We start from the raw sequence: 14,046 nt of genomic DNA, 5'->3' as shown, positions 1-14,046 counted from the left end.
AATCAGCTTCTACTTCTCATTTATCTAGCACCTTCTAGAAGATACCTGGAATCTGATTGGTTGCTATGGGCAACATCACATCTTAAATAGAACTCCCATCTTAGTAAATTCACTCCTTAGTTGTATCAGCGTTTGGAAGTGAAAAAAGACTGATAATTAAGATGAGCTAAACGGACATATAACAATTTTCAATCATTTCCATTGCTCATGACTAGCAGAACAGTGGCAGTGGTGGTGTCTTTGGGAAACCTGCTTTTCTCAGTTTGCAGATCACTGAAATGCCAATGCCTTTAAAAAGTGGTGCCTAGAAAATTAGCATTTACTATGTCCTGCCAATGATAAAGATCAGGTTATTTTGTCTGTTAAAACACCTTTTACAAATAGATATGTGACACTCCCAGACTGATGGATGCTTCTGTGTGAAGGATCTACTCACAGGTCCTCTGTTACTTGGTTGTAGCGGGATAAAGGAGAGTCCACTCTCACTCTGGCTCTCTGTCCTCAGCTGCAATACTGCTCCTTCATTTCTCTCACACCACAGAAGAGAGGCAAGGATTCTCGCTTCCCCAAAGTAAATAGATACTTTGGGGGAAAAGAGTACTTCTTTATTATTCAGTCACTTTGCTTAGGTTAAAATGCTTTAGGTTTATTCTCTTTATTAGATATTCTTAACACTTGGCATCAATAAAAATACACAGTATTTTTAAATAGCAACATTTGAACACCATACAATTAATTTCTTGTTTACATTACCTATATTCCTACTTTCTATACTTCACATAGTAAATCCTAGATAACAACTATTTACCGAACCTAAAAACTGCAAATGAATATATATTACACTGTTCCCATTATTCAATAATGTTACTCTATTACAAAAAGACTTTCTAAAATAAATAGGCTCTTGTAAAATCTTCTCACTATTTACTATTCGTATTTAGTAATCTTACTCTCCAATCTTTAAGGCAAACATTAATGCAGTGCAGTACACAAAAGTAACTCTTACGCTCAATAAACTTTACTCATTAAACACAATATTAAATCATGCAGCTGTAGCTGCTCTTATCTATCTTACTTTTCACTTCACTTTTCTCATTAGAGCGATGCCCTGGGGTGGCTCGGCTGAGCTGGTTTGGGGGTGTCCTGCGCCCTGGATTTTAACCCCTGTATGTTAGGGAGCTATTCTACAGAGGTTACCTGGATATGGTGGATAGGCCCATAACCTTGACCATGATTATGCTAAAATCCTCTATTTATTGCAAAATTTTATTGCAAAAATGTGTATATGTATGTATGTATGTGTGTGTGTGTGTGTGTGTATATATATATATATATATATATATGTGTGTGTGTGTGTGTGTGTGTGTGTGTATGTATGTATGTATGTATATATATATATATATATATATATATATATATATATATATATACATATATAAATAAATAGTAATTTGGAGTTGTGCAGCTGTGATTTGTCTATTTTTTTTGTTGTGTCTGCATTAACAGTCTCAACAGGTAGCACCTTCCATAATATATATTCAGGGTGTGCCGTCTAGGACACCTTTCCCATATACAATATTAAATCATGTAAGATTTTTTATTTTTTTATAACCTGAATGAACAAGGCCCAAATACAGGTTACACGTTGGGGCCATAAGTGTGAAGTGTGTTGCAGTGCTGCTAATAATGCTTTATACCAGAGGGTATTTGGAGCCCAGGGCAAGATGAAAAGTGGAGCCCCCCACCTATGTGCATGCGCTGGAAAAAAGTGGGCATGGCCCATGTCACAAGGGGCATGGTCACTGAAAAATGGGGGCGTGTCAACATGACACACCACCATTTCTCGTCACTCTGGGCACATTCCATTCCATATGCACCTTAGTGCCCCTTATGCAATGCCCCTAGTAGTAGTGCCCCTCTTGCAATGCCCACTGTAGTAGTGCCCCTTATGCAATGTCCCCAGTAGCAGTGTCCCTTATGCAATGCCCCCTGTAGTAGTGCCTCTTATGCAGTGCCCAAGTAGTAGTGCCCCTTATGCATTGCCCCTTGTTGTAGTGGCCATTATGCAGTGCCCCCAGTAGTGCGCCTTATACAGTGCCCCTAGTAGTGCCCAATATATAGTGCCCCCAGTATATAGTGCCCCCAGTAGTACCCCTTATGCAGTGCCCCCCAGCAGTAGTGCCTTATACACATAAGACAGACACACACACAGCACATAATTTACTTTCCGTAATCCCTGCGCCCGCCGCTGTCCGCTGCTCCCGTCCTGCTCGGCACTGTGGGAGAGACGTCATGACGTCTCTCCTTTCACCCAGTGCGGAAGCCGGAGCTCATAAGTGAGCTCCAGCCCAGCTCCGGCGCTGGGTGCAGCAGCCAATAAGAGTCTGTCTGACTCTTATTGGCTGCAGTGTTAAAACAAACACACCGCCGACGCCGGCGGTGTGTTTGTTTTAGTGGTAGTGCCAGCGCCGACCACACGTGCCCTGGACTGCGCCGCCATGTCCGAGAGCATCCAGGGCACTCACCCTGCCCTCCCCTCCCACGTTACACCACTGTACCAGAGGCAGGCTCTGTTGTATAAAGAAATAGTATGGTTTTCCCTCACCACATTGATGTCAGCAGCCTGCAGACATTTACTGAGCTCTGTTCTCTGGGTGGCTGCTGTAACATCTCCGTTTCACAGGCAGTTCTCTGCGCACCAACCACCTAGGTACAAACTTCTCTCTCTCTCTTTCACATGGCACGTCTGCTGAGAGTTATCGGTACTCGTATATGGTGTCTTTCAGCTCCTCAGCAGATCCCTCTACCCCATGACAGGCAGGCCACAGCAGCCTTGGATCAAATTACAATTACAGATATGCCACATAGTTCCTTGCAGCAGCCAATCTTCAGCAAGGTACCTCAGGAGAGGTCTCCTGTTAAATCAGCTGGCTCACGCTGGGCAACTTTCCCCGCATCAAACACGTGACTCCACACTGTCTTGCTCTGTCCACAAGCCAGGCCCAGCCTTCATGACAGCTTCCTGGCTGCCATGGCAACCTCTGCCTCTCCTTGCCCCCAAGGGATTGTGGGGCTTGAAACCAGCCATGGCTCTTCTGCATCTGGAGGTCATAGGCTATGTTTAGGGAACAACTCATGATAGCGGGGTATCACAGATTATTCCTGTATCCTTTTTTGGGACCAGTTGCTGAGCTGGAAGTCGGTATCTTGTGCATACTGATACACACTTGGTTGGTGGATCGGCCGGCTGACCGACCAATTTGATAAGTATGTAACTGTGCATACACACTTACCAATCAGCCAACCAATATATCTGGCTGCATAAACCAGTTGCGACTTAAATTTATTTGTCACTTGTTCGTACAGCCAGCATATGGGTCGGTCGGTCACCAGTTCACACTGGCAGATGTGCACAATATATCTTTCAGATATATCGCATCTGCTGTGCTGCACGGCCGTCAAGATATGTTTGTGAATGACGTGATTCACAAATACTTTGCGTGTATACACCGGCCAACAGTCGGAACAATATATATATTTCATTGGATGTAACAGCGATATATTGTCCAGTGTGTGTACCCTACATAAGGGATAACCAAAGCTAAGAGGTGTGGTCCTCTTATTTTAGCTAAACCAAACAATAACACAATTCTTTAAATTCAACTTTGCCAACCAGAGATGTTTCCTTAATGTCATTTTGTAAGATCAAAAGATAACGAAGCACACAACATGCTTCTGTAAAGCTGGATACACACTGACATATACATTGGCCGATCAATTGATCGACCAATGCACCTGCTGCCCATCGGGCAGTGTGTACCCGCGATATGTCAGTGAACGTTGGCGTTCACCGACATATCGCATTGGCTGTGCTGCACAGCCGATGGACAGATATGTCTGTAAAAAAAAAACTACAAAAGGGGTGTATTATAGTTAGGAGAAAAATAATTTCAATAGGTTTTTTTTTTTTTTTACAAAGGGTTAGATAACATTCTCCATTAGTTTAGGTCATAGTTAATACTAGATAATAGAATCTAATATTTTGACAGACACTGTCAAAATATCACACTAGCACACCAGATCAGCACATAAAGATTGTTAAGAATTTGTTCCAAGAATCCTTATAAAAATATATATATATATATATATATATATTACTTTGTTTTTAGAAAGGTCCATCAAGAGAGGCAAGAAAAGATAATTTTAATATACAGATGTGCCCTCATACATCTAGCCTCCTAGTCGCGCTATGCCATGACATCACTCGGTAGCGATGAGCGTTTTTTGTGCAACTTTTTACCTTTAAATACGTCTTCTTCGCACAGTGATGTGAATATTTAGCACAAGCAGCTTCCGCTGATTAAAATGATATGCAGCATGCCTATGTTCTGTGTGTGTCTGCGGGTGTATCTGTATACGGAATGCTGTAACACTGTAACATAGCGTTTTGAATGCAAATACACTCGCAGTTGCTCACAGAATATACGGTAGGCATGCTGCATATCATTTTAATCAGCGGAAGCTGCTTGTACTAAATATTCGCATTGCTGTGCGAATACCACGTATTTAAAGGTAAATGACGCACGAAAAGGCGCTACCAAGTCACACTTAGCTCCCCCGTTATGTGTAGCGAGACTTGTAGCGCACGGAGGATAGATGTATGTGGACACATCTGTATGAACAGAATCTATTATATGACAAAGGAATGCAGCTTCCTATGAACAATAGATCTGTAAAATGAAAATGTTTGACTGGATATCTTGACATTAAATGGTGTCTTTCTTATTGTATTTCTTTGTCTCAGTGACAGATCTGGAAATAAAGTTTCTATATAGAGGGAAGCAAGCCGGAGCAATGACTGTGAGTAACCCTCATGGCTGCCGCCTTTTTTACAGTAACCTTGAGCCAACACCAGAACAAGTGGAGCTGTTTGGACCTACTACCCTGGAACAAGTTCGGTTTCCAGGCACAGATGAAATTAGTAATGACAAACAGAAGTTTTACACTAATCATCTTCTTGATGTGATGGATCGAGGACTCATCCTCACTCTCCAAGGGCAGGATATTTATGCCATCCGCTTGTGCCAGTGTAAAGTTTTCTGGTCGGGACCATGTGCGACCAACATAGGTGGACCCAATCCTATAGAAAGAGAGAAGAGGATCAAACTATTCAGTCTGGAGACCTTCTTAAATGGTAAGATTGGAAGGGGGGTTGTTTGCTACAGTTTACATCTTAAGCATAGTTTTATTTTATACTTTGGCCAATAACTTGAGAGAAAGACCATGTAGCTTCTACTGTACATATACTGCGCATCCAACAAAAGTATGTGAAAAGTATTCATAGTATATTTAGTAAGGTTGAAAAAAAGATAAAGATTGTTCAACTGGATTAACTATAAATTATAACTGTTAATCCTGAGGAAGTCAAAATATGAAGTTGGTGATTTAGCAGAGGCAAAATTTCTTTCTGACCTCACAAAATGGTAAACTGATAAATTTCCCATGCATAGGCATGTTTATAATGGGTGCAGGGTGTGTGAAGCCCTGCACCATACCCTGCACCCAATATATACTTACCTCACTCCTCTCAGAAGCACCATCTTCAGGAAGATGGTGTGTGCTGGGCTGAGGAGAGAGACTGCAGATCATAAATCAGGCTAACACACGTACAAAGGTGCTTATCATGCAACAATCATTGTTAAGACACAGATTCAAACAAAATTCTATTACCAGGTAAAAGTGTCTTTTATAGTTGTAGTAAACTCTGTGGGTATGGTCTGATAAAGTATTTGGTCAAAATTGGGATTAAGGGGGAGATGTATCAAACCTTGGAGAGAGATAAAGTACCAACCAATCAGCTTCTAACTATCATTTCTTCTTCAGGCTCCATAGGGATCCACAGGAATACCATGGGGAAAATGTGGTTGGAGTGATCCAGGCACCAAACAGTTAAAGCTTTCAGCTCCCAGGATGCCTCTGGTCCTCCTCCATATATACCTCGTCACTGGCCACAGGCATTCAGTTGTTCGTTTGGTGCGGCAGGATTTGGACGCACTGTTTTAATAGGGGACTGCTCAGGCAGTCCTAAACTTTTATTTTATTTTATGTTTTATTTCTACTTTAGGGTCCATAGGAATCCACAGGGATACCATGGGGAAAATGTGGTTGGAGTGATCCAGGCACCAAACAGTTACAGCTTTCAGCTCCCAGGATGCCTCTGGTCCTCCCCCATAAATACCCCGTCACTGACCACAGGCATTCAGTTGTTTGGTGCGGCAGGATTTGAACACACTGTTGTAACAGGGGACTGCTCAGGCAGTCCTAAACTTTTATGTTTTATTTTTTATGTTTTCGAGTTAGCAGTGCTGAGCATCTGAATTAAGATGCATGCACCGCGACTCGGTCTACCTCCGCCGGGCCGCAACACCAGTAACATCTCACTGCAGCCGGATGCACGGAGATGTCAGGTAAGGCGATTCCTCACTTACGGGGAATCGCACGTGGCAGTCCTTGCGAGCCTCACCGGAAGCCGCTGCAGTGTGAGGGCCCAGAGCGTCCGTGTCCTCATTAGACTAACGGGGCCTTGTCATCTGACACCAGGGATCGACAGCAGACGCTTCTGCTGCAATGAGGCCAGCGTACCTGGCTTATTGATGCAGCTCACAGTCCACTATCTGTGCGCTGCTGTAGCTGTTGGTTTCAGGAGGTTTTGGGTCAGTCTCCCTGTATACCTCTCCCCATGGGTCAGGTATATAGTGCTCTATATCTACCAAGCATGATGTTTTGAGTAGTTAATTCAGAGCCATTGCAACTAAATTGCAAATGCATTGTATGTGACTGTTTGCTAGCTGCTGTGTTGATACTGCCTTTTATTTCTGACTGTCAGTTATAACTATCACTGTTTCTATCCTCATCCCTCTGTTGCAGGTGTATGAGGGTTTTTTCTTTTATACTTCACAGTTACTTGTTATTTTTGAAAGCTGTCACATTACATTACTTTGCATTGTTACCTTTATAATTGATATGTCAAAAAGTAAAGGGATTCAGGAGGGGGAGGCCCCTGTGCTGGTTTCATGTAAATTTTCATCATCTGGAGCTGTTACTCGTCCAGCTATGGCTGGGGCTTGGGTAGCCAAAGCGGTTGAAGAATGGACGGCGGCATTGGAGGATTCTCTACCAAATGCTACCAGAAAACAGCTCACATATATCTCACACATACAGGAAGCAGCCTCCTATTTGGGAGGAGCTGCAATAAATGCAGGACTCTTAGCTTCTAAAGCATCAGCAGCCTCAGTGGTGGCTAGTAGGGTCCTTTGGCTTAAGGTCCTGGAAAGCTGATACAAGGTCAAAGAAGGCTCTGGAATCCTTACCTTTCTATGGAAATATACTTTTTGGGAGTTAGATAAGATAATAGCTACTCTGGCAGCTTCAAAATCTGCAGGTCTGCCATCTACGGCTACATTAAAGTCTAGGCAGTTTTCTTTTTGGTCCTTGCATCCCCAGGGACGAGCAAAGGAACAGTCTTCTTCCAGGCAGTCTAGTTTTTGCAGGACAACCAGGCGACAAACTAAGAGGTCTGAGCCGGCCAAACGTCCAGCTTCTAAGCCAGATGACAAACCTTCTGCTTGATGGGGCTGGCCTCCGCCTGGGGGATCCCAGGGTGGGAGACCGACTTCTTTAATTTGCGGATTACTGGCATCAAACAACAACAGATGCCTGGGTCCAAGAAGTGGTCTCTCAGGGCTATGCCCTCACTTTCCGGAGGCATCCTCCCTACAAGTTTTTTTGTACAAATTCCCCCATCAGATGCAATCAAAGTCTAGGCTCTTCAAGAGGTTATTTACTCCCTGCTGCAAGCAGGGGTGATAATCCCGGTTCTTGTGTTTCAGCAAGAAAGAGGTTATTATTTCAATCTATTTTTGATTCAGAAACCGAATGGGTCTAATCGCCCTATTCTAAATCTACAAACCTTCAACAAGTTTATCCTTGTACCCAAGTTCCATATGGAAACTCTTCGGTCAATTACTTTGTCATTGGAGCCTGGGGATTTTATGGTTTCCCTGGACATTCAGGATGCGTATCTGCATGTGCCTATTACACCATCCCACCAATAATTTCTACGTTTTGCTGTCCTGCAACAACATTACCAATTTCAGGCACTACCCTTTTGTCCATCAACGGCCCCTCGGGTCTTTACCACCAAAATAATGGTGGTTATGACGGCCTACCTCAGGCATTAGGGAATCAGAATACTACCATATCTGGACGACCTTCTGATATTGGCACAGTCTCCAGCTGTTTTACAACACCATCTCCAACTGACCATTGCCTGCCTACAGAAGCAAGGTTGGATCATCAATTGGAAGAAATCCTCTCTTTCTCCAACACAGCAGATGGTACATCTGGGGGCACTTCTGGTTTCTCAGGCACAAAGGGTGTTTCTTCCAGAGGACAAGATTTTGGCCCTATCATTGCAAATATGCAAGCGAAGGGTATCTATTCTATCAGCGATGTAGGCCCTGGGGTCAATAGTATCCACCTTCGACATGGTGGGATATGCTTAGTTCCATTCCAGGCCTCTGCAAAAATTTATTTTCTCCAGGTGGAACGGACAGTATCATCTAATAAGGTCCCAGACGATCCTTCTCACTCTGGAGGTTCATTTCTCTCTCTCGTGGTGGCTACAAAAGGATCATCTGGACAAAGGTCACCTATTCTGGATTCCAAATTGGGTGCTTCTCACCACAGATGTCATGGGGGGCAGTGACAGGTCATCGCACCTTTCAGGGAACTTTTTTTCAGGGAACTTTTTTTTCAGGGAGTTCTCCAAGTTCAGCTTCCTTTTATCCCACCGGTAGCACAGTGGGATTTGGCTTTGGTTCTCAAGGGGCTACAAGCTCCCCCATTTGAACCTCTGGACTCTGTAGATTCAAAATGGTTGACAGCGAATACACTTTTTCTCCTCGCTATCTCTTTTGCAAGCAGAGTCTCTGATTTGGCAGCACTCTCTTGTCACTCCCCATTTTTTTAATTTTTCACCAGAATAGAGCTGTTCTCCACACAAGGGAGGGTTACCTTCCTAAGGTACTGGCCCATTTTAATGTGAATGAAGAGATTGTGGTTCCAGCTTTTCAGTCTTCAGACCTTTCGATAGGTGAAGCCTCCCTGGATGTACTGTAGTTCGTGCTCTGCGTATCTATGTGGAGCATCCAAACTCTTTTAGAAAATCAGATACTCTTTTTGTGTTATATGGTTTTCACAAGCAAGGATGGCCAGCTAACAAACAGACTCTGGCTAGATGGTTACATATGACTATCTCTCAGGTATACACACAGGCTGATCTCCCTGTTCCAAACACGGTGACAGCACATTCTACTCGGTCTGTAGGGCCATCATAAGTGTTTAGTAGTGGTGCCTCTGTTGAGCAATTGTGCAAAGCAGCCACTTGGTTTTCTGTTCACACTTTTCTCAGGTTCTACGCCTTTTATACTTTTGCCTATCAGGATGCTTCCTTTGGGCAACAAATTCTCCTTTCTGCTTAGGAGTGTCCCCACCCTTAGGGGAACTGTTTTAGGACATCCCCATGGTATCCCTGTGGATCCCTATGGAACCTGAAGAAGAAAATAAGAGTTATGGTAGACTTACCATTGATAACTCTTTTTCTTCGAGGTCCATAGGGCACCCACCCTGACGCACCTGGTTGCATTTGGTAAATTTTCTTTCGATCTTGTATGAGAGTGTTTCTGGTGTACGATTATTCTTCCTTTTCCTGCCGTGGGCTAGTTTACAAAACTGAATGTCTGGTCAGGAGCGGGGTATATGTGGAGAACCAAAGGCATCCTGGGAGCTGAAAGTTTTAACTGTATGGTGCCTGGATCATTCCAACCACATTATCCCCATGGTATCCCTGTGGACCCTATGGACCATGAAGAAAAAGAGTTATCAATGGTAAGTCTACCATAATTCTCTTTGTTACAGGCTGTCCCAGAAGAATTACAGAAGCTGATTGGTTGTTACTTTATCTCTCTCCAAGATTTGATATATCTCCTCCTGTAGGGATCTTTTTTGTCGATGTATTATGCTTATGCGCTGTCATGTTGTCGTGAGCGCCACAGATCTGAATTCTCGCCCGTAGGTTACCTTAAGTCTTTGGAGATTCGGGTCTGTTGTGAGTATATATAGGTGTAAAAGTGCTTTTTAGATTAATGTTTTTCTATTTTGTTCTTTATCCACATGCCGACATGACACCATGGGTTTTACTGTTCATAATTGACTGAAGTGCAATAACACAAAAAGATCAACCTGTTTGAATAGAATGTAACATTTACAAAGACAGAAGAAATTCACGCATTACCTGTGGTCCCCGGAAATGCGAGTTTGACCGCATTTCTCATATGCATCAAGCCCTGGAATGTGAAGCACTCCGGGGCTTGGTTGCGGTGAGTAACACCAACTTCCTGATGGCATTACCCAACAAGTACATATCTAGCCTAGCTGTTCCCAAACTCCACCATTACAGTCCAGGTTCTAAGGATATCCATGCTTAGCACGCATCCAGATGGTTACATCAAATTGACTGAGGTGCTAATTAAGTTACCTGTGCTCAAGCACAGACATCCTTAAAGCCTGGACTCAGGGCCGTAACTAGGGTGATGCGGTCGGTGTGCCCGCACAGAACGCACATGCCCTGTGGGCAGAACCGGCCGTCTCCAATCGCGATCACCCAATAGCTTGCCTCTCATCTACCGCGGCCGCCCACTGCAATGTATAACAGCGTTGTGCCCAGCTCCTTCTCTTCCTGGCTCACTGCTCTAACACGCATTACAGCGGACAGCGCTGCAGCTGCCTCCCCCTGTGCTCCACCCCTTCTCCCATCTCCTGTAGTGTCTTCAGGGACTGGGAGAGACGTTATCATGTCTCTCCCATTCCAGTCCCACAGTGCCATGCGCCGAGAAGCCATTCCATTGGCATTGGTCTGCAGCCTGCAGAAGAGGCAGCACAGGTGGGGACTGAGACAGAGACTGCAGCTCCCAAAGCTCCCGCAGTGATGCGCTGAGGAGCTGGAGCTGTACAGGTAAGTGCTGCATTTAGGAGAGAGACCTGGGGGTGGGGCATAATGTGTAAGGGGGGGGGGCTTTGTACTGTGGCATTTTATGTAAGGGGGGGCTTTGTACTGTGTGACATAATGTGTAAGGGGTGGAATTAGTACTGTGTGGCATAATGTGTAATGGGGGGACTTGTACTGTGTGGTATAATGTGTGTATGATTTTGTACCGTGTGGCATAATGTATAAGGGGGGGCTTGTACTGTGTGGCATAATGTATAAGGGGGAATTTGTACTGTGTGGCATAATGTGTAATGGGGGGGCTTGTACTGTGTGGCATAATGTGTAATGGGGGGCTTGTACTGTGTGGCATAATGTATAAGAGGGGGCTTGTACTGTGTGGCATAATGTATAAGGGGGAATTTGTACTGTGTGGCATAATGTGTAATGGGGGGGCTTGTACTGTGTGGCATAATGTGTAATGGGAGGGCTTGTACTGTGTGGCATAATGTGTAAAGGGGGAAATTTGTACGGTTTGGCGTAATGTGTAAGGGGGGGGGAATTTATACAGTGTGATAATGTGTAAGAGGTACTACTACTGTTTAACGTAACGTGTATAAGGGACAATACCATGTAGTGTAATGTGAATAAAGGGCACTGCTGTGTAGCGTCATGTGAATTGGGGTGTACTATAGTGTGGCCACGCCCTTTCCTTATGAGACCATGCCCCTTTTTTGGCCCGCATGCACTGTCCCTGTTTACAATGGGGAGGAGGCAACAAAGCTCTTTCTTCTTCAGGGTCCATGGGCTCCACAGGGAGACCTTGGGGTGTAGGTGATGGAACTGAATCCGGGCACCATGCAGTTAAAAGCTTTCAGCTCCCAGGATACACTGGACACTTTCCCTATACCCCGCCCCCGAGCAAGAGGCACCTCAGTTTTCGTTGGTGCCCAGCCGGAGTCGGGGCACCATTACGCAGGGGCTGCTTAGGCAGCCCTTAAGCTTGTTGTTTTTATGATTTATTTCGTTAGTTTGACTTTTACTAGAGCGTGCAGCAGCAGACTGTCCGTGGGACGTCTGCACTGCCGCACAGTCAGCTCTCTGGAGCCGCGATGCCAGTACTGATCTGGGGATCTCGGCGGGCATTCCGGGGGTCAGCGCTAGTAGTGACCCGCGCGTTAAGGCAGTCTATACCTCCGATCTCAGGGAACAGACCGGAGGTCACTGGGTGTGGACGCAGGCTCTAGCCACCGCGATCCACTAGACCACCAGGGACATTAAGTGCGGGAACCTGCATCCCGGGGGTTAACAACCAGCCAGGGGAGAGCTTCCCCGTTTTAGCGGCTCCTCCCCTCAGCTCAGGGTGCCTTTCCTCTGAGGTCTGGCTTCTCTGAGCTGCTTTCCTCCTCCGACAACGCCCCCTCTGAGATCTCCGGCGGCCATTTTCTTCAGTGGTGCAGTCGCAGCTCTATCACAACATCGCGTGGTCCGGTTCCCCTACATACCTCTCCCTTGGGATAGTGTATGTAGCACTATAGAGTACCAGACACCGAGTCTGTGTAGTTGATGGTAGTGCCAATTTGCATTGATTGCACAGTGTCATATTGTACAAGGGTAACGAGCACAATGCTGCGCCCATTCTGCTATCTTGCAGGTTATGTTCTGCAAGTTTAAGGATTTGGTTCGGGAAAGGTTATGTGTGAGGTGTTATATTCCTCTCTGCACCTCAAACCCCCCCTGCAACGGTACAAGAACCCCCTTGGGCTGCCTTTTCTCAGGTCTTAGCCTCCATTGCGGGCCCCCTGGCAGAACCAGCTGTTTTTCCCCATATGGGGTTACCTCAGCAAACCATCATTCCCTTTTAGGGTATACCACAGATTATGCAGACTCCTCCTGTATCACAACAGTCTGTCATTCTCTTACAGGGAATACCAATGCACCCACCATGGGTAGATTTTTTCTCTACTTCAGTGCAGAGCCTGGCGACTTCCCATGAAGAGACCTGTGTTTTCATCCTAGTCCACACAACTCTGAGTCTGAGATGTCATCTGACGACGGGGAGATTGCAGATGCATCTAACCCCGATTCCCCTCTGCAAGAGGCGGATTCTAGGTCAAATATTAATATTCCTGTCTTGGTGCGTGCGGTCAGATCCATATTGGCAATAGCGGATGATGAGCCTGCCCCGCAATCCAAACACCCTCAGTTTAAACGGATAAAAGTGACTTCGGCAGTATTCCCTCTATCAGACCAGCTGGTAGAACACATGGCTGCTGCCTGACAATCGCCTGGTAAGAGGTATCAGCCTCAAAAGCGTTTGGCCTCATGTTATCCATTTCCTGAGGCTCATTGTAAAATATGGGATCGCCCCCTGTGCATTCTCATGTTGCACGTTTAATAAAAAGTGCTACACTTCCTATGCCTTCCATTTCTTCCTTAAAGGATCCTACAGATATGAAGGTGGAAACTTGCCTGACATCGATATACTCCCTTTCAGGAGCTATTGCCCGTCCGTCCATTGCAATCTCCTGGGTAGCTAAAGCTATAAAGAGCTGGGCTGATGCACTTGAGGACTCCTTTCCCACAGAAGCTTGTGAGAATCAGGTGTCATTGGTTTGCCACATTAGGGATGTGGCTGCATAAATTGGTGAGGCTGCACTGGATGACAGTCTGCTGACCTCCAGAGTCGCGGCCGTGTCTGCTCGCAGTTCCCAGTGGCTGCGCTCTTGGAGGGCGGATTCTAAGAAAGGCCTTACCATACAATGAGGAGATCTTGTTTGGTCCAGACCTGAACAAGATTGTTGACAAATTGGCAGCATCGAAAACAGCGTTTCTGCCTTAAGCATCTGCTCCTTCAAAGGCTCGAACTTCTTCCTTTCGTCCTCAAGGAAAACCAAACGGCAGTCCTTTCTTAGACAGTCAGCCACAAAGAAGGCTGCCAAGCCAAAGAAACAGGCCTGGAGCACAAGACGCCCTGCTTCCAAACCAGAGGATAAACCCTC

General features: G+C 45.3%; 1 protein-coding gene across 1 annotated transcript in view; it reads left to right on the top strand.

The window, feature by feature from the left end:
- The window catches only part of IRF5 (interferon regulatory factor 5), an 82,031-nt gene that overhangs the window by 60,329 nt on the left and 7,656 nt on the right, over nucleotides 1-14,046 (top strand). The window contains exon 7 of the mRNA XM_088468864.1: nucleotides 4,805-5,194. Within this exon, the coding sequence (XP_088324990.1) occupies nucleotides 4,805-5,194 (390 nt within the window). The remainder of the gene's footprint in view (nucleotides 1-4,804; nucleotides 5,195-14,046) is intronic.

This window comes from Taudactylus pleione, unplaced genomic scaffold (assembly GCF_031769625.1).
Source record: "Taudactylus pleione unplaced genomic scaffold, aTauple2 ptg000086l, whole genome shotgun sequence".
NCBI classification, from domain to species: Eukaryota; Metazoa; Chordata; class Amphibia; order Anura; family Myobatrachidae; genus Taudactylus; species Taudactylus pleione.
The sequence above is the reverse complement of the archived record's forward strand: the minus strand, read 5'-3'. Positions and strand labels throughout refer to the sequence as shown.